We start from the raw sequence: 23,833 nt of genomic DNA on the forward strand, positions 1-23,833 counted from the left end.
ACATTGTATCATCAATATCAGATACATGTTCAGATTATCAACCGAATATTGTATGCCTTAATACTTGTTCTTCACCTTATATCTTTAGCGCCGACTTTGTCAGCATGTAATGATAGAAAAATAACGATTTACGATTTATATACAGTGATACAAGTAAGTACTATCATCAAGACTGTCCCACTCCCCACCCCCTAAAATAAAATTATAGAGGGTTTGCCATTGTCCGTCTCCCCTTTCTTTCTCTCACAAAGTCACATCATTTACCTCGTAGTGAATATTCATTGTTGATGGACAAAACAAAATATATCCGTGACAAACAGTACTTTTATAGTAAACTACAATGAATACATAATAGACATTATTCCATGAGCATTTCCTGGCATCACGTCTTGTTCAATTCTAGGGTGTGTTGCCATGTAAGGTAGATCTCTCGCATTGCCAGTCTAGTGTGATACTGATTCCTCGCATGGCCAGTCTAGTGCTGTAAATATCAATCAACCAAGACGGATATAAAGATATTAAACTAATTTTACTGAAAATCATTGATGAAAAGCCTTTGGAACATGCAGAGTTGAAACAGGTCCGATTCAAGCTATTTCATTTTCAATTAAGTAAAATCTGCATATTTTGTTGGTGTCTTCTCTTAAAATAAAATATTATTCATTGACCTAGTATTTAATGGGAGATAGCTATATAAACTGAAGTGGGACAATACAAGATCAACCTTCATTCCTTTCTAATAGGGCCATGATGCCGCAAAAATATTGGAAATCAAATCTCTTTCCAATCGTAGTATTGTAAATGGGACATTTTCCTTACTTTGGCCCCAAGTATGTTATGAATGCCTTCAGCATCGGGCTTCAGCATATATTCGGTATGACCCCCACCCCTAAAAAGAGAAGGGATTGTCTCTATTCTTTATCATACGTGTATCAGAATAGGGAAACTAAAGGTTGTAAATTAATTTTGGCGTCCTATAATATAGTATCAACACAATGATAAATTATCTTGATTCAGAATTCGCTTCTTGAAAAATAATTACTTGTAGAGGAAATGGAATAGAATACAATATACGTTGAAAGAGAATAACATTGAAACATTTTATTATAGCTATACTATATAGTCGAAGTATTAGAAGTGAAAATAATGTGAAATTAGTAATGATATTTTTTTTAAAAAACATTTTAAATAGTTTGTCTATACTTTATGGACACTTTCTGAATCAAAATACCTTCTAATTCTTTTTAAGACCGTGAAAATATCAGGAATATAATATTATGGCTTTTAGCAAGTCTCTCCCTCTCTCTCTCTCTCTATATATATATATTTAGACAAATATTATCCCATGAAGATGGTTTTAAGTTTCAAGCACTTTGTCAAAATGTATATCCACTAAGTCTCATAAGTGGCGAAAATTCGTAATCTTAATATATCTTACTCAACTACAGTTGGGGATATCGATAATTGGATAATTATGACTGCAGGTATCCGTGGATGTGCTTTTCAGGGGTACTCTAGTAATTTATTCGAAACAATTTTATTTTTCAGCTTACCCCATGAGCAACGTAAACTCGACGGCCGATGTCAAACAGTTCATTACATAGCTCAGGTATTCGACCACAGTTCGTTGTGTAACATCGACTCAGCCTGTTAAAATGAATTATAAGTATACCTATTTTTAAAAAGGTTTATTAAGATTTTATCAAACATGAAATCAAGATGGTGAGCACTCACTTCAGGAATGTTCGACTTCTACAGTTGATCAAGTCTGTGGAGCAAGCGAATATAAACAGAGGTCGTTCTCGTTTAAGAAAATATTCAACATTTTGATAACTTGCCAATCAAACCAAGTACATATATTCTTTTCAATGTTATTACTTTTTCAATGAAGAAAAAAGAAACGAAAAATTATCAAACGTTGAACAAAGATTACTTAACTATTGGTTAGGTCGAATATACAAAAAATACCAAAACGTTTTAATTTTTAAACCATACCAGTATGGGGTTAGAAAATCATATTATGAAAAGATAAAACACAGAAAAAAATTAGAAGATTGTGACGAGGGTGTGAGAGATCAGTGGTGTTGTTCTTCATCATTCAGTTTCACAAAATCTTCCTTGGGCTTGGAGTCTTTGTTTATGACAATTGTATCACGTAAAATTGTCGTGCCCCATGGATTATACCTCTTGATACACCTCTTTCAGCCATTGTGCTTGATAGCATAAACTTTGAAAACACAGAATGTATTAACTTTTAAACATTTACCTGATGGTAATGAGATTCCTGTGCTGCTTGCATACTTCCAGTAGCTTCATAACCAGTTCTGTTCCGAGCGGAACGTGCCATAAGAGAAGCTTTGAGAGTTGAGAGGTCCGCAGGATAGCGTCACAGAACTCCTTGAAGACCACATCCTCTATCCTACCATCTCGGTAACTACCTTCACCAGGAAACCAGAGAGTGATACTCCTCAGCACAGGGGTGAAAGCTATTGCATTGGTAAGGGACTTCATGACACCATTTACATCGTGTGGATGGTTTTCTATGGCGGCAACATAGACGTCTTCCAAGATGGGGCACTTCTCAAGGAACTTGTCTAGATTGAACTTTCCGAATGTGTAATCCGTTACAGAGAACTCACGAAGACATTCAAGGACGGTCAGATGAGAGTAGAAAGAACAATGCAACGATGGCTTCGTCAAGTGAAGCTTTTCCAGATTTTTCGCCAGCGACAGGGTTGATGCCAGTTGCATTGATCCTTTCTGACAGAGAACACACCCCTTAAGCGACAGTGTGGCGAGTTCAGAGAATGAGCAGCATTCACCATCTCTGCTTTCCATTGATTGTGTTGATGATGATTCCCCTGTGTCACACGGAATGATCTCAGCTCCTGTGTCTTCCTCCGGGTTATCTGACTCCTCACTTTCTGCAATCTCTTCGGGTGTGAAAGAAGCTTCCAGTGCTCCGATTCTAGGACAGATAGAAGGAAGTTTCTTCAGGATATCGGTGGCCCACCTGGAATCGAGCACTGGCAGGTACATCATGACCATTGATTTAAGGCCATCTTTAGGGATATCAAGAAGACTTTCCACAAATTGTTGACCAGCAACATTTGAAGACATCATTAGGACACCAATGAACTCTTTCTGGGAGAGTGAGTCAATGAAGCCTTTGACATCAGGGCCTTCGATTCTCGACTGTTCCATGTTAAACTGGATTAAAAACTGCAGTTGAGGTTGGTTCAAGATGCTGGTGACCTTACCAAGCTGGGCTGGACCAACACCATCGGTGGAAAAGTATGTGAAGGCGACTGGAACATCTTCCGGACTGAGAATATCACAGTTATTCATATAGTATTCAAGGGCGTTGAATGAGTAGACAGACGGTCTTCCGGTCATGAACAGTCGTTGTGTCACAAAGAACTTCGATAGTCTCTTGTTTGACTTGATCTTAGACTGACTCTCAAAGTTGCACTCCAATGCCAACTTTTGATAAGGCGTGATATTCGGCATGTGTCGGAGGATCTTCTTTGCGGTGTAAAGGTCTTCACCGCAGGCAAATTGCAGAACATATCGGAACTCGTCTGCTCTGGTCAATATGTAGACATCTTTGAGGGTTTGCACGAATTTCTTTGGTTGCTTTGTGCACATGGAAGACAAGTAAATTCCAGCACACTTTTCTTGAGCCAATTTATGGAAGAAAGTGATCCCGTGATGAGGAATGGAATCCTGTCTTGATAATCTTCGTGAACTTGTTGGGTTACTCTTCTGACGGATAAGAAGCCCAACAGAGCACGCTACCTTAAGGACATCGGGGCATTTCCTGAAGTCATATTCACTGAATTGGAGCTTCTTATCGGGACTAATGAGTCCTTCAAGAGCGATCTTCCCGATCTTCTTGAGACAAACGCCTATATCCATCTTTATATAAGCGGAAGTTCCCCTCTTGCGAGTAAGAGTCATTCTCTTTGACAATTCCTTACCTTTCCTTGAAGATTGTCCAGTTAGGTGCTTCTGGTTGTGGTGAGCCCAGAGATATCTCAAGATATGATCGAAGAGCTTGCTGAGTGTGACAATATCTTTCATTGCCTCTCTGTGAGCATCCCTTTCTTCTTTCCATACTTGGCAGAGCATTGCACAGAAGAGAGGGAATGGTGTTACTGTCTGGATGGCAGGGTTATCCTTAAGATAAGCCAAAAGGCTGTCTGAAAGCTCTAGGTTGTCTTGGAAGTACTTACGGATGAAGACTTTGGTGCTATCCTCAGAGAAGCCCTCAACGGTCATATGAGCATAGTGCTTGGCAAGATGATGGTCTTTGAAATCTGTAGCCTTCCACGGTCTGGACGTTACAATAACAGTACATCCAGTCAGTCGCTTGTTCTCGATGATTCTAAGGATGTTCCCGAGGCCCTTGATACCCTGAATGTCTGATATGAACTCATCATATCCGTCAAGAACAAGTACCACCTTATCTGGGTTAGCCTGGGAATACTCTTCTATCTGCTGTGGAGTGATGAGAGTATCCTCAGGGAGCAGGTTCTCAACTACAGCCTCCCCGAAGTCATCGTCCTGGTTGAGAAGACGGAGTTGGAGACAAAAGACGAGAGGGACATCTTTGAGAGGTGAGTCTGTCGACTCCTCCATCCAGTCATAGGCAAGCTTAGACATTAAGGTGGTCTTCCCACTCCCAGCCTTTCCCTCGATGAGAATCCGCAGAGGTTTAGCATTGTTGACCTTAACCTTCAGGATATCATTGTAGGAACCTGGCAGAATGATCCATTGTTTAGTGGCAGTAGATGTGTCTGCCGTGACAAGGCAGACATTGGTGAAAATGGTGCTCATGTCTACGTGAGAGTTAGGATCCCAGGGAACTAGTTGGATCATACAAAGCGATGTCCGGTAGTTGTTCATAAGTTCTTTGCGGCATTGGGCTACGTTGAGGGTGGAACAGAAAGGTCCTTGTGCATGTACACTCCCGATGCGCTTTGGGAAACCTATGAGACACGATAAGAAGATAATCTGTTTTGTGAAATAAAAAAAAAAGCTTAAAGCTCACAAAATCTTGGATGTTGCACATGACATGATGGCAAATTTTTATTTAGATTATCTCTTTTGTATAATATGCAAGTTTCTCCTGAAATGCCTGTTTAAATTAAGACCCAGGTCTTAACTAATTAGCATCTTCACTAAATCTTAAATTATTCTGTCATTATCAAACTATCAGAATGGTGGATATCATTTTATTTTTAAGTAAGAAATCAAGACAATTTATTGAGAGTCAATACCTCTCGTTAGTCTATCTTCCAGACGTCGTAATCCACAAGAAATGAGAGCTTCAAGCAACACCGCCCTCTCCTCGTTCTCCAGCTGATCTTGCTTCCATTGTGTCAAAGTCTTGTAGATTCCTCCAGCTAAATGGGCCTGGTTTTCCCTCTCTGCTCGGGCTATAGTTGGTTCATCGATTCCTAGTCGGAAGCAGAGCTTTCGCCAGTCGTTGGGACTGATCTCTTCAGATAACTTCAAGAGTTCGGTCTCACTTAGAGGAGTTGTCAGACTGACTAGACCTTTCACGTAGCTTGCACTGGAGGATCAATTAGATCAAAAGAGGATAGCAATAAATGAAATTTCGACCGAACCTCTTAAAATTCTAAAATATTCAAATTAAAAACCAAGGTAGGTGATGTGGTCACATTTATAAATTTATCATTCATTCTACTCACTCAAATACGTACACATCATAATTTGGATAGGCTGTATGGGGGAGGGGGACTAGTACCTCTATATACATATATATCATATTTACTACTTATATATGACTTTACGCACAAGTGATGAAACTTTACATGCGCATAATAGTGTATCCCTGTGACCTAGCACAATAACATTAGACAGAACATGTCTTAGGCCTGCTTTAAATCATTCATAACTTTGAACAGATTAGGTAGAGACAGCAGCGAAATACGTTTTCTTGTTACCCATCATTCTGTTTCAATAGTTAGAAGGTAATGTGGAGTGTCGTGGCCCAGTGGATTAGTCTCCGGACTTTGAAACAGAGGGTCGTGGGTTCAAATCCACCCATGGCGTAATTTCCTTCAGCAAGGAATTCATCCACAGTTTGCTGCACTCGACCCAGGTGAGGTAAATGGGTACCGGTAGGAAGTAATTCCTCAAAAAGCTGTGTGCACCTGAATAGGTAGCTTAGCTTAGCCGGGTTATAATAATAGCAGGGCCCGCTGGGAGAACAGTTTTCGGGACTGAAGTGGCTATACCCTGGGTAAATATACCGTTATTGTTTTTATTATTATTATAAAACACAAGTTACAGCTTGTTTAAGGCCAGCCAAAACTACTCCTAGTCACTGTAACCCTTACTGTTTGGGATTTGTATTAATGACGGGGAAATTGATATTGATCAAAACACTAATTCGTGTGTGCATGAATATATCCTACATGGAGCATACGTAATGAATGTTTCTACTAGCGAGTTTGATAGAATAATATTAATGATTGCTCTTTTTCCAATTGACAAAGTTGACGGATTTATGAAGGATGCACGCATGATTGAATTGCCCGTAACAGTTAATTGTAATTGACTATAACTGTAATCAACTTTTATACATTCCACTACAACGATATTCAAAATAATTATAATCTGATAATTGAAACAAGTTACGAGACCGCGGAGAAAAGAAAGACAAAACCGTTATGAACTTGGGTCACGCTTTACCAGCGAACGTTGAAGATTATTCCCGATATTATTGGTTAATAATTATGATTGGGTATGGTGGGTCTGATCTAATTGGAAATTTATAAATTCCTATCTCTCACCATCACCGCGCAGATAGCAGTGACGCACTCTTTAATGGGCGCAGTGAAAATTGATTCTGCTCTTATTCTCGAGTCGGCGCGAATGTATTCGGCCGAACTATATTTCCGATAGGTTTTTGTGTGTTTTTTTGTATTCGAAAGCAGCCAAGACTTGGTCACATTTATTAGAATTAGGCAATTAGCCTCTCTCTTGCAAGACAAATCTTATTCTAATGATACTCATAAATCTTCTGGAAATTTTCTTTGACGAATACCATGGCCAGTTTTTCACCCGTTACATCGAAAGCCATTGTTGTTGCAGTATTCTTGATTCTTGCCGAGTTTCTGGACTCAACCCACGGAAGAAGCTGCGCAGGTAAATTCCATCTTATTCACTATTAGTCTAGTCCATTTTCAGATTTTTATCTGAATGATTTTGTATTAGCAATATCAGTTTGCTTCTTTCCTGTGCAATATTAGTTCGGTTATTTTATTCTCGTTGGTTTTCCAAATTTTAGTCTCAATGATTTTCTTCTGTCTTCATTTTCTTTCATTTAGTTGGAGAAAATGACAATTCCTCTTTCTTCTCTACCCGTTTTGTGTTTGGTTATACTCCAAACGGTCGCAATCTACAATCACAAGGGGATTTCGGCTTCCAGATACAGTCGAAAAATCTAACACAGCCGCAGGTGGATATACTCAATCGCAAGTATTAATCTACAGCAGTGTGGGTTTTACCATGGATAGGTCCATGGTTTTACTAAACAGTTCTAACCAAATTCAATGGGAAGTTTTCGCATTTACTACGGGGGAAACAATCTACAACGCGTCAATTCCTTTGACAATGCAATTAATATCTCAAAGGAGATCTGAAAAGCTTTTGTTGAAATTTGATGCACTGGGACAGCTGATCATCCGCAGGTTTGCACCAGACGAACAATTGCAAATATGTCGTTGTCCAGAGTCATGAGATTCCGATGCCTACCCGGGGGGCGTTTCATGAAGGACTTGTCCGACGTTTTATCCGACAAGTCCCATTTTATCTGACAGTTACCATAGTAACAGTACCAATCAACATCAGAGAAAGATGTCAGATCTGACAACTTGTCGGATGAAAATGTTGATGAAACACTCCCCTGGTCCACCAACTTTCGACAAAAGACTCTCAGCTCACTTTTCTGACTTGACTTGCACTTTCACAGGAATTGGTGCGTTGCAGAGGGTGTTTCCGTAGTGAATGCGAAAGTCCGGAATAACGAAGTATTCAGTTATTAAATATTGGTCTTCAGTTCTGTTCCCATCTGAAGTATTGTGAAACATCTCAAGTAATATTCAGAAAGACGGAGACGGACCCCTTCTCTCCGAGCCATCTCTCAAGTTTTTCTAAGATGTGCTGCGAAGAATTTGTTGGTGATATATTTTCAAATTCCAAAATGCAATCAAACAAGATTAAATTATACTTTCTCTTGCAACAAGAAGACCAGTAATCATCTAATTGTTGTAAAACGATCACAAGAATTTATGCTTTACTCAAGAATTCGAACCTTAAATGTATTATTGGCTTCTTGCACCCCCTCCCCTTCATTATATGCAGTAAAGTAACTTGCGTTTATATTCCGCGCAAAAAAAATATTACTAATTCTTTAACACTATCCCGGGGGGGGGGGGCACTTCCATTCACGAGTGGATACCATGCGCGACCAAGGGGTCTCGAAAAGCACCCTAAACACGTAATTTCCATATTCTGAAAATGAACCCCTTAACAAGTATTGGCGTGTGAAACCCTACCCTTAACAAGTATTGGAAACAAAACGATACTCTTGGCAAATATTCCCTGAAATGAACCCCTAAACAAGTACAGGAATGTTTTATTGTTACGGTTCCTTCGGTCGTCGGCTTTACCTTATTTGGTTTAGTACGACCCCACTTCCACACCTCGCGCAAATCGGACTCTAAACACGAAGTGTTGGGGCAAAAATGACATCCTTTATAAAACATTTTAATTTTGTTTTATCATCCCCGCAAATTCGACCCTAAACACGTAATTTTCCTAGCGAAATAGATACCCTTTTTTCATTATTTTTGACACCCTTATCACGTTACGTACGTAACGTGCCCTATCGTGAAAAAGACATCCTTTTTACGTGTTTTTTTGGTCGCGCATGGTATCCACTCGTCAATGTAATACCATGGTCACATTTGTTCTACGGCGGCCGTACGGCGAGTCAAAAACAGCCGTTTTAACATTTTTGTACCAGCTGAATATAGGTGGTTTGAATACAAATGAATAAAACGGCTGATTTCGACTCACCGTACGGCCGCCGTAGAGCAAATGTGACCATGGTATAAGTGGCCCCTCCGGGAACACTATAAATAACAAACTCCTGAGAAATATGTTCTAGAATGGTTATCAGGACCTCGTATTTGAAAGAACAATTCTGATTGGTTCCTAGACAGTCTAGGGAACAATTCTGACTGGTTCCTATAGACAGTCTAGGGAACAATTATGACTGGTTCCTATAGACAGTCTAGGGAACAATTCTGATTGGTTCCTAGACAGTCTAGGGAACAATCCTGACTGGTTCCTAGACAGTCTAGGGAACAATTCTGATTGCTTCCTAGGCAGTCTAGGGAACAATATTCTGATTGCTTCCTAGGCAGTCTACTCGAGCAAAGTGTGCATGCAACGATGATCTTTATAGGCCGTTTCATTTAGCGAAAACCTTTGTGTTACAGGGTCCTAGCTGTGTACATGTCCCTCCCCTTGAGCTGGACTCTTGCCTTTAAAGCTTAGATCTTTTCCTTCCCTTTCATAACATAGCATCAGGATTGGCTTTTGTAGAGGCTCCCATACCAAATACACATGGTGTACCTCCAAAGAATGCGATCGAAGATGTATTTCATATCAAAACTGAGGCGGAATCCATGATACATGCATTCAACGGTGTTCCTTCGCCGGTGAGTCGAGACAAAAGCCTTAGTTTAATTTTGCATTTATGGGGGGAGGGGTTCCATATTGTCTTGTTTATATTATTTATTTATTATGTATTTATTTATTCGTTTGTTTGTGCGTGCATATGTCGTGACAATATACACAATGTGACCATTACAAAAGTAAATTTAATATCTTTTACATGAAAAGAGGTAAATGTTCATTTGCACAAATGATTGTATGTCAGAGGCAGACATACAGAGGTATGACAATGTAAGCATAATTATGCATGAGACGTTGCCACACCTTTAAAATTAGAAAACACATAATTATAAGAACATATCTAGATAGTCAGACTAGCTAACTAACGACTCCATTTAAAATACATATATTTACAAAAAGTGTGTAAGACGTAATTACTTGAGATTGAATTAAACTTTAAGGTTATGAAAAGGACACAAATATTCGTTTTCTCCTGTTGCATGGTCATGGATATATATTCTTCAATGTTTTGACAACGGGAAAACTTTGACTTCAAAGGTGACGTCATCATTTTTTTCAGATAAATAACAAGGGCAATGAGTTATTTGATCTCAGCTCTTTATTCTCCTTCCCTTTCTCTCTTTCTCATTCTGTATATTTTCCTCTTTTTAACTACTTAAAAGAATCGCAGGGACAGTCGCCACTATAGCGTCATCCATGTTGATGTGGTTGATGATGATGATGGTGGTGGTGATGGTGTTGAGTGTAAAGAAGTAAATAATCGTTATAAATCTCATACCAATCGAACCCTTCCGATATTTCAGAGAAGTTTTGATTCCTACGGAGCTTTCAGTGTAATTCCAGAAGAATATTTGGGACAGGAGTACTTCCTCGTTACGATGACCGGTCAATCCCCCGGATATGTCACCATCTCGTCAATGAACTCTTCAACTCGAGTGAACATACGATTCAATGGCCCGGCTCAAGTTTATAGCGGAGGAAACTACGATCGCGGGGACGAGAAAGAATTCTGCCTGGAACCGTGGAAGAATATTTTGATCAGGATCCTTACGAATGATTTCAGTGGATCCCGCCTCCTGGCTGATCATCCAGTGTCTGTGGTTTGTGGGACACCTTGTGCCTTCTCACCCGGACACGAAACCTGGGATCAAGATTGCGACGCTGTCATAGAGCAACTGACCCCGTTTGATCGCTGGGGGACAGTATTCAACGTTCCTTCGTTTCCAGGAGACGACGAGGACTTCTGCGTCATGATTGTCGCAGGAAGAAACGGCACCACCGTCACCATGAACTTGGACACTGTGATCACTGCGCTTCTCGACGAGGGAGAAACTGTCGTAGAATGCACAAACCTCTCTCTGGCGCGTCTCACAAGCAATAAACCGATCGAAGTCGTTGCCTTGAAAACAGTGAACGCTGCCATGGTAACTATTCCTCCCGAGGAGCAATACATCAGTGGCGACACCTACATCTATGTCCCAGACGCCACAACTTACGGCGTCTCGTCGGGCGTCATCACGGTCGTAACGTCCTGTGAATTCAATGGTGTGTTCAATGTCATCAGGGTTTGGAATGATACCAGACAACCACAACTTGAGTTTATTGATGAATTAAGGCAGCACAACGGAATTTGTGCCCTATATTACGATTTGGTAATGGACGCAACCTACGAGATCGAGGTCTCTGATCGCAGTGTCTCCTACTTTGCTCTCGTGAACTCCTTCTGTGCTGGAACTGCAGGGTCGTCAGTTGGTGCCCAGGGATTCAAACGACTGCGTTGTATCGACTACGATTCCATGTTCACGGGAGATAACGGTAAGTGTTTTTATTCCCGCTTCATTTTGCCATCTTTCAATGATATTCTATTTTTCACCCATTTGTTAGTATTTCGGGATGATTGGGTTCTTACTAATAATGTTTCTTCCGTTTTACCTTTCTTCTCTTTATGTTCTTTCCTTTTTTTCCTCCCCTTTTCCCTTTCCTTTTTTCTTCTTTTTCTCCTTCTTCTTTTTCTTCCTTGTCTTTTCCCCCCGTTTTTTGTATACTAGTATATATATTTTTTTATTTTCCCGGTGAACTCCGCCAGACTTATAGATTACAGTTCCCTTTTATTAAAAATAGCGCTTTTAATGAACAAAAAGATTGAAAAAGGTGAGAAAAAAGAAAATAGTGACCTTTTGGTGCAGCTATATAGCTACATTATGCGCCCTAAAAACTTTTTTTCGGGTGCAAAGTTATAACAAAGGGGTGCATTTTTGCACCTTTTCCAACTTAAGTTGTAATATTAATATCCCACAAGGTATTTCCAATGTTTTATTTTCTCTCCAACATTATTGTAATTATTCTTTCTGGAGAAGCCATATCATGTATAAATTGAATTAAATAATTTTTTCTGTTAAACAGCTGCATTTGTTTGTGCATTTTGATATATTCATGTTGTGCTCCCCCTCCCTCTTCTTATCGTATCCAGCTTGTCATGATATATACCGATCGTCATCATTCAGCTTCTCCTCCAAGGGTAATAGGATCACGCAGGAACCCCATCAGGAATATTTCACCCGTACCACCTTCAACTGCGCGAGCGCATGCGCACAAGAACCCAACGCGATTTGCAAGGCGTTCAGCTGGTCAAAGGTCACTGGCGCTTGCCGGTTGTATGGATCTTTCAACCCGGCAACAGATACCAGTCCGGAAACCGGCGGTTACATCTATACTGTGTGATGTTCATTACATGCCTTGAAAATGGGATTTGAGAGACGAAGGGGGGGGGGGGGGAGTATAGGCCTAAAGGACAAAAACCTATAGGCCTACATGTGTAAATGAAAATCGTCATTGGGAGTCACAGACAATATTTCAGGCCCTTGTAGTAAAATAAGTGTCAATGCATCAACAAATAAGAATATGCATTTGTATCATTAGGGTAATACATTGTATTTAAATCCTACATTGTGCAATATTTATGCAGCTTATTTGTTTTCTTCGAGTAATATGACCATGATTTTTAAACCAAAATTCACAATGATGAAATGTATTTATTAAAAGACCATTCTGATAATACTAAAGCAGGAGACTCACCCGTATTATTATTATAACTGTAGATCAATAGAGTGCATAAACTATTCAACAAAAGTGCATTTTACTTTGTTGACAAAAAGTATATATTATACTACTTGTATGCATGTCACTCTTTCAAAAACATTAAATTTCAATAAATTTCTTATTGTTATTAGAATTTGAATGTGTTTTCCATATATTTTATTGTACACAAAACTTATTCTTACATGTTACCTATATCTCCTTCATCCATATCATTCGTTGGATTGTTTTGATAGAACAACTTACAAAGCAGGGCCGTCACCAGCTTTTTTCTAGGGGGGGGGGGGTGCTTTTTATGAAAAAAAAACACAAAAACACAAAAAACAACGTTTTTTTTCAAAAGAGCCCTCAAGTATCCCTACCCCCCTCCGGTTTTTTTTTTTTTTTTTTTTTGGTTCTGAAGGGGGGTGCGTTCGCACCCTCCGCACCCCCCCTGGCGACGGCCCTGCAAAGCCTTGCGATTTTGTCAAAATGAACCAGGCAATGTGAATTTATATGAATCAGAAACTGTGTAATCGTTTGATGTCAAAGATATTCTTAATTATCATACTGTTTCAGTGATTAAAAAATGAAACGTGGACTGTTTGAATCTAGTTAGTGCTTTTATTGTGTACAATTCTCATAACCTTGGTAACGAATACGATCGGAATAACAAATCATTCGTACATAATGATTACGTTTGTCAACTTTTAAATAGGAACATGATTGGTTAAATTTGCATCCTTCGTTAAATACATTTTGATGCTCACATTTCACAATGCAGATCGTAGAATAATAAAGTTTTGATATTAAATGTATTATAATTCTATCAAGGGTTTAAACAGTTTAGCATGAGAGTAATGGTGTGTTCCTATAGCTCCTGTTTTTCCTATTATACTTATCATAATGTTTTTACATTGAATAATCTTTATCTTAAAGGGTTTTGTGGGAGTTGTTTGATAATGGTTATTGCATGTCTTGTGTTGTCAGTGTATACTTTGTTTAGAGGTAAGGGTTGCCTGGCAACTCAAACATACATATAGTCATTGCCACGAGCACAGTGTATAGAGCTCTCCCATTATTAATTAATTCAATTGAATGTCACCGTACAAACGGAAAGCGAGAATCCGTATATATTTCTTCAACTTTTTTATCTTTTCACATTTTCACCTACTCTATTTAATTACATGTTATATTGATTGAAGGCCGCACCCCTTCTGTTTGCAAAGCGTGGGTATCTTTTGTGTCACAATATATCCTATATAAATGTATTATATATACATATATATATATATATGTGTGTGTGTGTGGGTGGGTGTGTGTGTGTGTTATAACCAGGGTCGTTTTTTTATTATTTCAAGCGAAATCAAGCGAAAGCTTCGAACCTTTCGACGCTTAACGCCCTCGTTTGAATGAATCTTGAAATCATTATATCTCACCCTTAGCACTCTAAACAATCTACTCTAAATTCATGGAGGCCATATTTTATCATATAACTTAACAGAAATCAAGAGTGTCTTGTTAAAATAAAAAGAGCCATGCCATATAAAAAATGCGATGAATTTATTTCACACGAATATTAGAGAGTCAAATGGGGCATAAGCTTTCGATCCTACCAGAATCTTCTTCGGAGGCAATATGACAAACACGCATATTGTCATTTTTAATATAAGTGTCCCTACGAAAAATAGATTTAAGCGTTTTGTAGAGGTATAAGTTGATAAAAAAGACACAGTGGAGACGATTAGAAAAAACATTTTTCTCTATTGACTTCATGTGCCCCTTGACATAATAAACCCATACTTTTGAGCGGACCATGACAGGAACGGACGGATATTGATATTCATGTGCATGAGGCAGCCAAACCGCTAACCGACTTACGCTGTCCGATCGATGGGCATTCATTTTTGTACATTTCCTTGCTTAGTCCATTTTGAATTGTCCTTGACAAAGACAGAGTCCGACAACATTTCAGAATTCAGTTTCACTAACTAATTTCGATAATTCCTCGGCCACTCCTCCGTTTGTGTCATTGTATTTCGCACATGGTTGCATATAAAGTGCTATGGGGGGGGGGGGGGGGGCTATCATGTTGCATTTCGGCAACATTTCGACGCCATTTTGTGTTTTTTGTTTGATTTTGGTCTACCTCATCTTTATTTCTAATTGATGAAATTTCGTATTAATAGGCCTATTTGTTATGATTTGCAGCAGGGACCTATCGTTGTTTTTTTTACATGATTTTGTTAGCCATACTTTTACGGACTTGCTGAATAAATGCGAAATATTTGACCAGACTAATCATGCTGATGGCAAGTTTGGAGCACTTGCCTGAACGGGATAGTCATCACAATGACTTGTGTCTTCGAGCTATATGGCTGCACTCTAAGAACACAAAATGTGAAGAGGGTCGAAAAGGGCCCTTTACTTGTAATTGGTAACTATTTTTTTTTAATTTGACCTGAGTATATGCGAAAATGTAATGATAAAAACTTTTACCGGATATAACCTCCTGTCCAGGGTTTCCGTTAACATTCAAATGCTCTATATACTCCATTGATATTCTTACTATTAGACATTACTCCAGTTTCATTAGAAGCTACTGGCTTAGAGATGGGGGCGGCCTGTGGGCGCTTGCTCCCCCCTCCCCTCTCCAAAATAAAAATCACTACCAAGAAGAAAAAAAGAGACAAGGAAAGAAAGCCACTTCAACAACCACCGTCATTAATACACGTATAATCAAAAGTAGTGGCCTCTGCGACTATTGATAGAAATGATTTACCATCGATCACACATACTGTTATTTAGCAAAGACGAACTGCCTGTATTACCCCCCCTAACACACATACACACACACGTACACTTTTCCAAGTATAACGATCCCACACTCTATATAAATTGCATGGATTTAAAATAAATCCAAGTGAATTGTCGTTATCTATATAGGGACCACTCGGATTCTTGATTTAGTTTTAATCCTAAGAAAATATATTTTAAATCTTAAGAGATTTGAATATGAATTCTTTGAGATTTAAGAAATGAATCTTCAGTATCAAAGCGAAATCCAAAATTCGCCGGATTCGTCCCTAACTACAGTCCTCTTGGATTCATTTTGAATCCATGCAATTTAAAGGACAAGTCCACCCCATCAAAAACTTGATTTGAATAAAACGAGAAAAATTCAACAAGCATAACACTGAAAATTTCATCAAAATCGGATGTAAAAAAAGAAAGTTACGGCATTTTAAAGTTACGCTTATTTTCAACAAAATAGTTATATGAACGAGCCAGTTACATCCAAATGAGAGAGTTGATGACATCACTATTTCTTTTGTATTTTATTATATGAAATATTGTTATTTTCTCGTCATTGTCATGTGAAATGAAGTTTCATTCCTCCCTGAACACGTGGAATTCCATTATTTTAACATTTTGTGCTTCAGGCAAGGAGGTCCTATAATCGCTAAATTCGTAAAAATTGAAATATTGTATAATTCAAACAATAAAAAACAAAAGAAATAGAGAGTGAGTGACATCATCGACTCTCTCGTTTGGATGTAACTGGCTCGTTCATATAACTTTTTTGTTGAAAATAATGTCATAACTTTCTTATTTTACATCCGATTTTATTGAAATTTTCAGCATTGTGCTTGTTTGATTTTTCTCTATTGATTCAAATCAACATTTTTTCTGAGGTGGACTTGACCTTTAAGTGCACCTTTGATGTTTGACGTTTCCATGCTCATGATATCATATCAAATTACAGTCTGCTGTTTCACACAGTCATTCAAGTTCCCTGTCCACAGTAATTCCTCGGAATGGGAAGGAAATGTTTTTTAAAAGCTTGCTGTATGAAAACAATGTATTACCGGTAATAATGAAAAACCCTTTTTACAACAAAAGACACATACTTTATTTCATGTTTTGGGTGCTGTATAATTAAAAAGGGGAAGTGTCAGCGCGCGAGCTGTATAAGAATATAAAAATGTAAGAGGTAAAACGATGAAGGTAATTCATCTACGGTGAATTCCACATGAAGGAAAGTATGATTTTAACCCTAACTAGGCCGGGCTTTTTTGGCTGTTCTGTTCTGTGGCCGGGGAGGGGGGGGGGTGATTCAACCCCCCCCCCTCCGAGATCTTGGCCGACGATCGCGCGAGCGCCGCAAAAATTTGCTCGCTGGTAGTGTGCGTTGTAAAACTTGTAATCTACAATGCTGTATGGTAAAATTTTCCAAAATAATGAGATTTTATCTTATATGTATTAATTATTCTGATTTATGCATAAATCATACTTTTTCTAATTCACTAAAGAAAGCTACTAGAATGCTAATTTTTGGTAGAAGTATTCTTTGTAGCATTCTTAACAATGGCAATTGAAAAAAAAAATCGGTTTGGAAATCAATTTCTTATGTATTTTATTGTTTTATGAATTTCTTATGTATTTCTCTGTTTTCTACCTTTTGTTTTTCCTTGTTTTTGCACCAGATTTATTGCACTACCTTTTTGAAGCATAACTTATGTTAAAATCAATTGATTTCAGCTGTTTAAAGTAAAAATAACCATATTCTTATGAATAAGAGGAGAAAACTCAATTTGCATTGACTTTATACACAAAATCACGTTTTGGAACAATTTTTGGTCTAACATGCACTTACGAAATGCTGCGTAATTTCGGAACCGCGTACCCGGGCGTCGTAAATTTGGTCTCAAAAGATGCGCAAGACTTGAAAGTATAAACTCTGCGAGTGGCGCGGTCAAAAAATTTCGCGCGGCGGAATGATCGCAGAAAATGTTGGGGGGGGGGGGGTTGAATCAACCTCCCACGGCCTGTTCAGGGTTAAGTTTTTATTAACCCATTGACTACACTCTAATCAAATATTGGGGAAAAATGCTCCATGAGGGTAATTATGTGTCAAACGAACATTGGGCATTTTTATCTTTCCAGTGTGATGAAAATTTTGCCCATTCTAAAGCAATTTATGCTTATTTTTTCAACCTTTCTGGACAATGTGCATCGCGCATTGGGTAAAATACAGCCCCAAATATGACTGGACACATAATTACCCTCGTGCTGGTTAAAATTTTAACCAATTTATGTATACATACATGCATACATACACACCCATACACGCATACACACACCCATACATACACGCATACACACACACACATACACGCATACATACATACATAACTATACATTTTCCATACACTTTTTTTTTACTCTTACGCATGCCTACAGGGATAACCTAGGTCCATTGTTAACACTAAAATGTATATATTTTCCGCCTTAGCCCATTTTACGAATGCCAATTATCACACATTTTGATCACGTGAAAGCTATGATACTCAATAAAATAGATGTGTCAGTGTTTAATCCTTCACTGGTCCTTGATGTTTTACAGGAATTGATTCAAATCGGATGAGGTCACACCGGAAGTGATAAACTAGTGCTTTATGTACAGGTCATACGCGAATAGAAAGCAGATATCATCAATAGCATATACACATGGTATCTATAGGACCATGACGTCATGATAATGGCCATCATTTTGGTACATTATCTTTCACATTGCTTTTAGGAAATATTGCAGACGCTTACATGACGTCAGTTCCCGAAGCTAGATATTTTCTATATGACACAGGGGCGGTGGAATGTTTTTCGGGGGGGGGGGTCAAAGCCAAAAAAGGGCACTTATATGCAAAAATGGGCAGTTCGATGCAAACACTGTTCACCATTAGATAATCATGTGCGTGAGATAGTTGTGTGTTTTGTATTTATTAAGTTGAGCAAAAGCCTTTTTGAAGTGATTTCTTATTGATAAAATATATAGTTTTAAGCTTTATTTTACCACGAGCGAGCGGTTTGGAAAAATCTTCAAATCTGAAGTTGTGAAAGACACATTTTGGTCAATTATGGCGCAAACTTTTGGACATTTCATGCAACAAAACCTGAAAATTAAACATTCCAAGAAGCTTTTGTTATCATGAAAAAGATGTGTATCTAACTAAAGATTTGAATTTTTTAATGTACCGACCAGAAAGGATTCGGCTGATATAGACTGCATTTAGTGACTCATGAATAGGATACATATCTCACCAATCGAATAACGCGAGCGCAAAGCTCGAGAAAAGAAAGAAAGAAAGAAGGCAAGCAAGGTTTATTTCGAGTTACTTATAAAAGACCTAATGAACATGACTGTATGGGGGTGTGATCGGGACAGCTTTACACGTTAATAATATTGGTATAAGTTCCATACACATTCTTTTCTTCTATAGAATATTACATGTGAGTATTGATTTGACAGTTATATCTCTGAGTTCTGATTAGTTGCCTTTGACATTGCACAATCCCATGACTTGTTTTAATATAGATTTTATTTTCAGGTGTGATCAACCCCCTTGAACCAATTACAAGGCAAACCAGCTTTGGTCGTCACCCAAAATTCTGAAAATCATGGATTAGACCGGCATATCGGTTTCCTTTCCTGTTATATATACAAAACAAAAAACAAAGCAAAATACAAAACTAGGGCATAATAGGGCCGGAAACTCATTGGGAAACCCCAGAATGATTTATTATTATATGGGTTCTGAGAACTTCTGACATGAAATCGACCTATAATGACTAAGGATTGAGACCCCTTGACACCCACTTGAGCAACAATATTGAACAATAGTTCAGTCATACATCAAGAAGACATAAGCTTGAAGTACAGTGTCCAGAAAAAAGCAAAACATGAATGGCACTTTAAATGAGTATAAGAATATCACACAACCGTGTTGTATGTTATCCTATAGTCGTAAACTAGCATTGGTTATGTGCAACTGGCTTAAATTTTTATGTGAAACGGTCCGTCGAACACAGAGATATGCCTCTTTTCAGCACTCCTCAGAAAACCTCTCGATCCAAGTCCAAGTTTCGTTATTACCACTGGCTGAAAAAAAAACACGGGGGAAATTAAAGGAGAAAAAGAGGGAAAAAGAAAGGGAAACGTAGGGAGTGCAGAAGAAGTTGACGTATTTTCAATTCAATTCTATTTAATCTTTATTTCGCAAATAAGATATTATACGAAGAAACATCAAATGTGAGTTAATACAAAATTACCTGCGTGGCTTTCCATTAAGGTTATACATGTAAAAACCTGTAAAGTTGGATCGCCAAAACATAGTGAAATACAACATTGATAAAATGATTAATTAAAGGATTAATTAAAAGGATTAATAAAACACAAAATCTCCTATCAGTAATAAATTCGACATAGGAAAAAAAACCTTAAAAAACCCGAGTTTAAGGGGGGGGGGTTAATAGAACAATTACAAAAAAAAATTCATGTTTATATTCAAAGAATTGTTTGCCTCATTCCATAGCTCAAATTTTTCTGCTCGCGCTCCGCGCTCGCATTTTGTAATTTTGTTGCTATTTCTAAAAAGTGAATTCAACAAACAAGAGGAAAATCCTTGATTTTTGTCCCTTGGACTAATATTATTGTCCCATTTTTGTTAAAATATTAAAATAAATATTTCCACGAAATGTCTATGAATTTCAGGAAATTCAAGATTCAGTCTCAGGAAATTGGTTTTGGATCTGTGGAAACACTGTCCTTCCTTTACTTCATGCGTATAGCTATATCAAACGTCCCGAATGCGTGCGTTTGATTGCAGGCAAGTCTTTGGCCCGTATTCTGAACTTAAAGTTATGGTTTAACCATGGAGAGCCAATTGGGGCCCGAGTCCCTAACAGTAAACATCCAATTTATTAACCCATTTGACACTTGAATTGTTCATAATTGTATGGGAATGATAACTAAAGTATTTTTATGCATTTTCCCTCATGAAAGCAAAAGGAATCAAAATAGTAAACATGAGAAACATACAATATAAACAGATAAAAAACTTTGGCTCTCCAGAATTTAAGCAGAGTTTAATCAAAGTTTAATTGTAATTTTCTGATTTCCCAAATTTCCAGGAATTTTTGCATTTCCGAAAATTACTGAAAATGATCCGGATTTGAAGGCAACGGGTCAAGTTCGAATGTAGTCACCGATTGTCAGCTGCTGATGACGTAATAATGGGTTTTCTTCTGTAAATACTATCAATATACACCATCATACCCAGACACCCGCATAATGTAAGCTTTCGCAATAACAGTCTAAAGTCAATGTAAGTATAACGTTTGACCATAAATCACAATCGAAAAGGCACTTGAATTCTTTCCGTGGAGTTAGATAACAAGCTTTCCGATGTTGAAGTGAAAACATGTGTTTACACTATTGACATATGCCTACAGATGGGGGGGGGGGGGCTGGACCGTCTACACCCCACCCCCCAAAAAAAAATCACGACCAAAAAAAGGAGAGAAAAAAAAGTTGAAAAGTATGATAATATTTGCTTATTATCATGTCAAAATCTATTACAAAATTAGATTCTTGTATAAGATCAAAATTTGCTTCCACGCTTCACTCGCTCACAGCTTTTCCAGCTTGTACCAAATCTGGCTCCTTTAAAACGTTTGGCTCATTAAAATTTGTTTAGGCACTATCTGCTTTGTTGCTTTGTTGCATTTTTACAGCAATATGCTTGAAAAGGGGAACGCATATTTCAAGATCAGTCATACATTCCATATGCACAAAGAGAGAGCCTGGCCTGGGGAAAGAAAATAAAAACTCTTAATAACGAAAAAAAAAACAATGATGGTAATATATATTTCATTTATAAAGCGCCCGTTCATTTACGACAGTACAAATTAAATTGAACAAAACGGAAAAAGGGAAAACACAATAGGGATCTAGAACTACCAGACGACATTGACAAGTGGCACCACAATGACATCGACAGTTATATCGACGAAACCTACGTCAGACCGATCAACGCTACCAAGTTGTTTTGAATGTACAACCATCAGTCGGTTTGTAGTCGCTTTCGTTGGTGTGACTGTAAGATACGATATCAATGAAATCATTCACGAAAAGAATGATGATGGATTTCCAAAGGTATGTTTATTTGATCGTACAACGCAACTCGTCCATCAGTACCAACATAAGTCTGCTATGAATCAGTTGTTTAAATATATTTCAGTGTGAATAGGCAGGCTAAGTACATACATGTCACCACTGGCGGTGGAAGCCAAAGAAATAAGAGGGGTCCACATGAAATTTTTGGATGGACACAGCTAAAAAAAAATTGACAAGAACAAAAAAAAACAGTTTTAAGGGGAGACCACCAAAAAATTTTGACAAGCAAAAAAGAAAAAAAAAGTTTAGGGGGGCGTCCCCCAACTCAAATTTAGGGGGGGGGATAAACCCCCGTCCCCCACTTCCGCCGCCTATGCATGTCACCCCCCACACACACCTTGATAAAGAAAAATGATATAACCCCTGTGCTGCCACGGGTAATTGCTGCTATTTTTTTAAAAATAGTTTAAATATCGGGTTCTAACTATAAGAAAGAAAATATCCAAGCTGAATATTAAATTGGCATTCCCCTTCTTGAATGGATATAGGATCTAAAATGGATGATCTTAACACCCTATATTCTATGACTGCTTATTAGGTGAAAAGTATCAATTCCCATGGTAAATTGCTAATTCGTCTACTGCCAATTCGTCCACTCACCACATGGTCTAATTTCATTTAGTCTAATGCAATTCCGTCTCTCAAAATTTCGTCTAACAACCATTTGGTCCAATCATTACTTCGTCTAATAAACCGACCATTTCCTCTCATACCAGCTGGTATAATATCCATTTCACTTTCATTCATTTTGCACAATAAACAGTCGAATTGGACCAAATGGTATATGGTCTAAATGGCTATTGGACCAATTTGTTATTAGACCAAATGGTATATGGTCTAAATGGCTATTGGACCAATTTGTTATTAGACCAAATGGTATATGGTCTAAATGGCTATTGGACCAATTTGTTATTAGACCAAATGGTATATGGTCTAAATGGCTATTGGACCAATTGGTTATTAGACCCAAATGGTGAGTGGACGAATCGGCAATTAGACCATGTGGATAGTGGACGAACCGATGGTAGACCAAATGATAATAGATGAGTTGGAAATTGGACAAATTGGAAATTTTTCACACTGTACAAGAGACTCAGAAGGAAATTAAATATTTTCATATGTATTAGTCATTTGATATTGCCTTGAAGCAAAGCCCATTGTATTAATCATGCACGATTGATATATATCTATATTCTTTTATTATATCCCTTACCGCTTTTTTATTTTGGCTTCAGTTGTTCCATCCATGTTTTATATCCAGCTCACATCACAATTACTTGTCTGTCATCATTTCCTCAAATATAGTCAATCCTCCAATAGATTCACCAAATTATTTTACGAATTTTTCGTCGATTTGTTCCAAATCCGTGTCGAGCAATGCGGTGCTCCCATCAATTAATTGATCACAATTATTGTTATCACATCTTCCTCAAAAGCAATGTAGAGATTCGCAACATAGCTGCAGTCCTGCCCTCATATATAATAAGCTCTACTAGTCTATGTGCAATATGTGCATAAAATCATGTGTTCTAGTTATAGTATACAGTGATACTACATCGTAATACAATCTCTTTACATTGGTTTGAAGTATACACTGCCGGATTCAGGAACTTAATACGGAAATGTGGTTTGGTAGATACTTTACCAGATAGTCCTTTCAAAAGTCGCCCATGGTTTTATGTTATCATCATTTTTTTAATACTTATTTTGTGATCAGCTGTTTTGTATATATAACAGGAGTGGGATGGTGGTTATCATCAGCAATATAATTATCAGCACCAGCAACATCACTAAAATAGTATAGGCGTATTTTAGTATCGTCAAATTCTTAGTAGAATTGACGTATTATTATTTTGTAATAACTAGAAAGAGAATTATTCATGAGAACGAAAGTGGTCAGCTACAGGTTATCGGGGGAGGGGGGGGGGGCAGTGGGTCCTGAAACTTTCATGCTCACACTTTTCGTTACATTTTAGTTTCATAAATTGTAACATAATCCATGAT

General features: G+C 37.9%; 2 protein-coding genes across 2 annotated transcripts; one reads left to right on the forward strand and one right to left on the reverse strand.

Moving 5' to 3' along the window:
- Positions 1-46: 46 nt before the first annotated feature.
- Positions 47-23,589, reverse strand: LOC121407807. Its single transcript, XM_041599022.1, has 5 exons — positions 23,043-23,589; positions 5,283-5,578; positions 2,267-4,991; positions 1,554-1,647; positions 47-481 (listed from the first exon to the last, which is right to left on the reverse strand). Exons 1-5 carry the CDS (start codon positions 23,075-23,077, stop codon positions 476-478), a joined length of 3,156 nt encoding a protein of 1,051 aa, XP_041454956.1. The 5' UTR covers positions 23,078-23,589; the 3' UTR covers positions 47-475.
- On the forward strand, positions 9,541-12,506 carry LOC121407808. The gene is made up of 3 exons (XM_041599023.1): positions 9,541-9,761; positions 10,542-11,553; positions 12,209-12,506. The coding sequence occupies exons 1-3, from the start codon at positions 9,729-9,731 to the stop codon at positions 12,457-12,459; spliced, it is 1,296 nt and encodes a 431-aa protein (XP_041454957.1). The 5' UTR covers positions 9,541-9,728; the 3' UTR covers positions 12,460-12,506.
- Positions 23,590-23,833: the final 244 nt, after the last annotated feature.

The sequence above is a fragment of the Lytechinus variegatus genome, chromosome 2 (genome assembly GCF_018143015.1).
Source record: "Lytechinus variegatus isolate NC3 chromosome 2, Lvar_3.0, whole genome shotgun sequence".
Lineage (NCBI taxonomy): Eukaryota > Metazoa > Echinodermata > Echinoidea > Temnopleuroida > Toxopneustidae > Lytechinus > Lytechinus variegatus.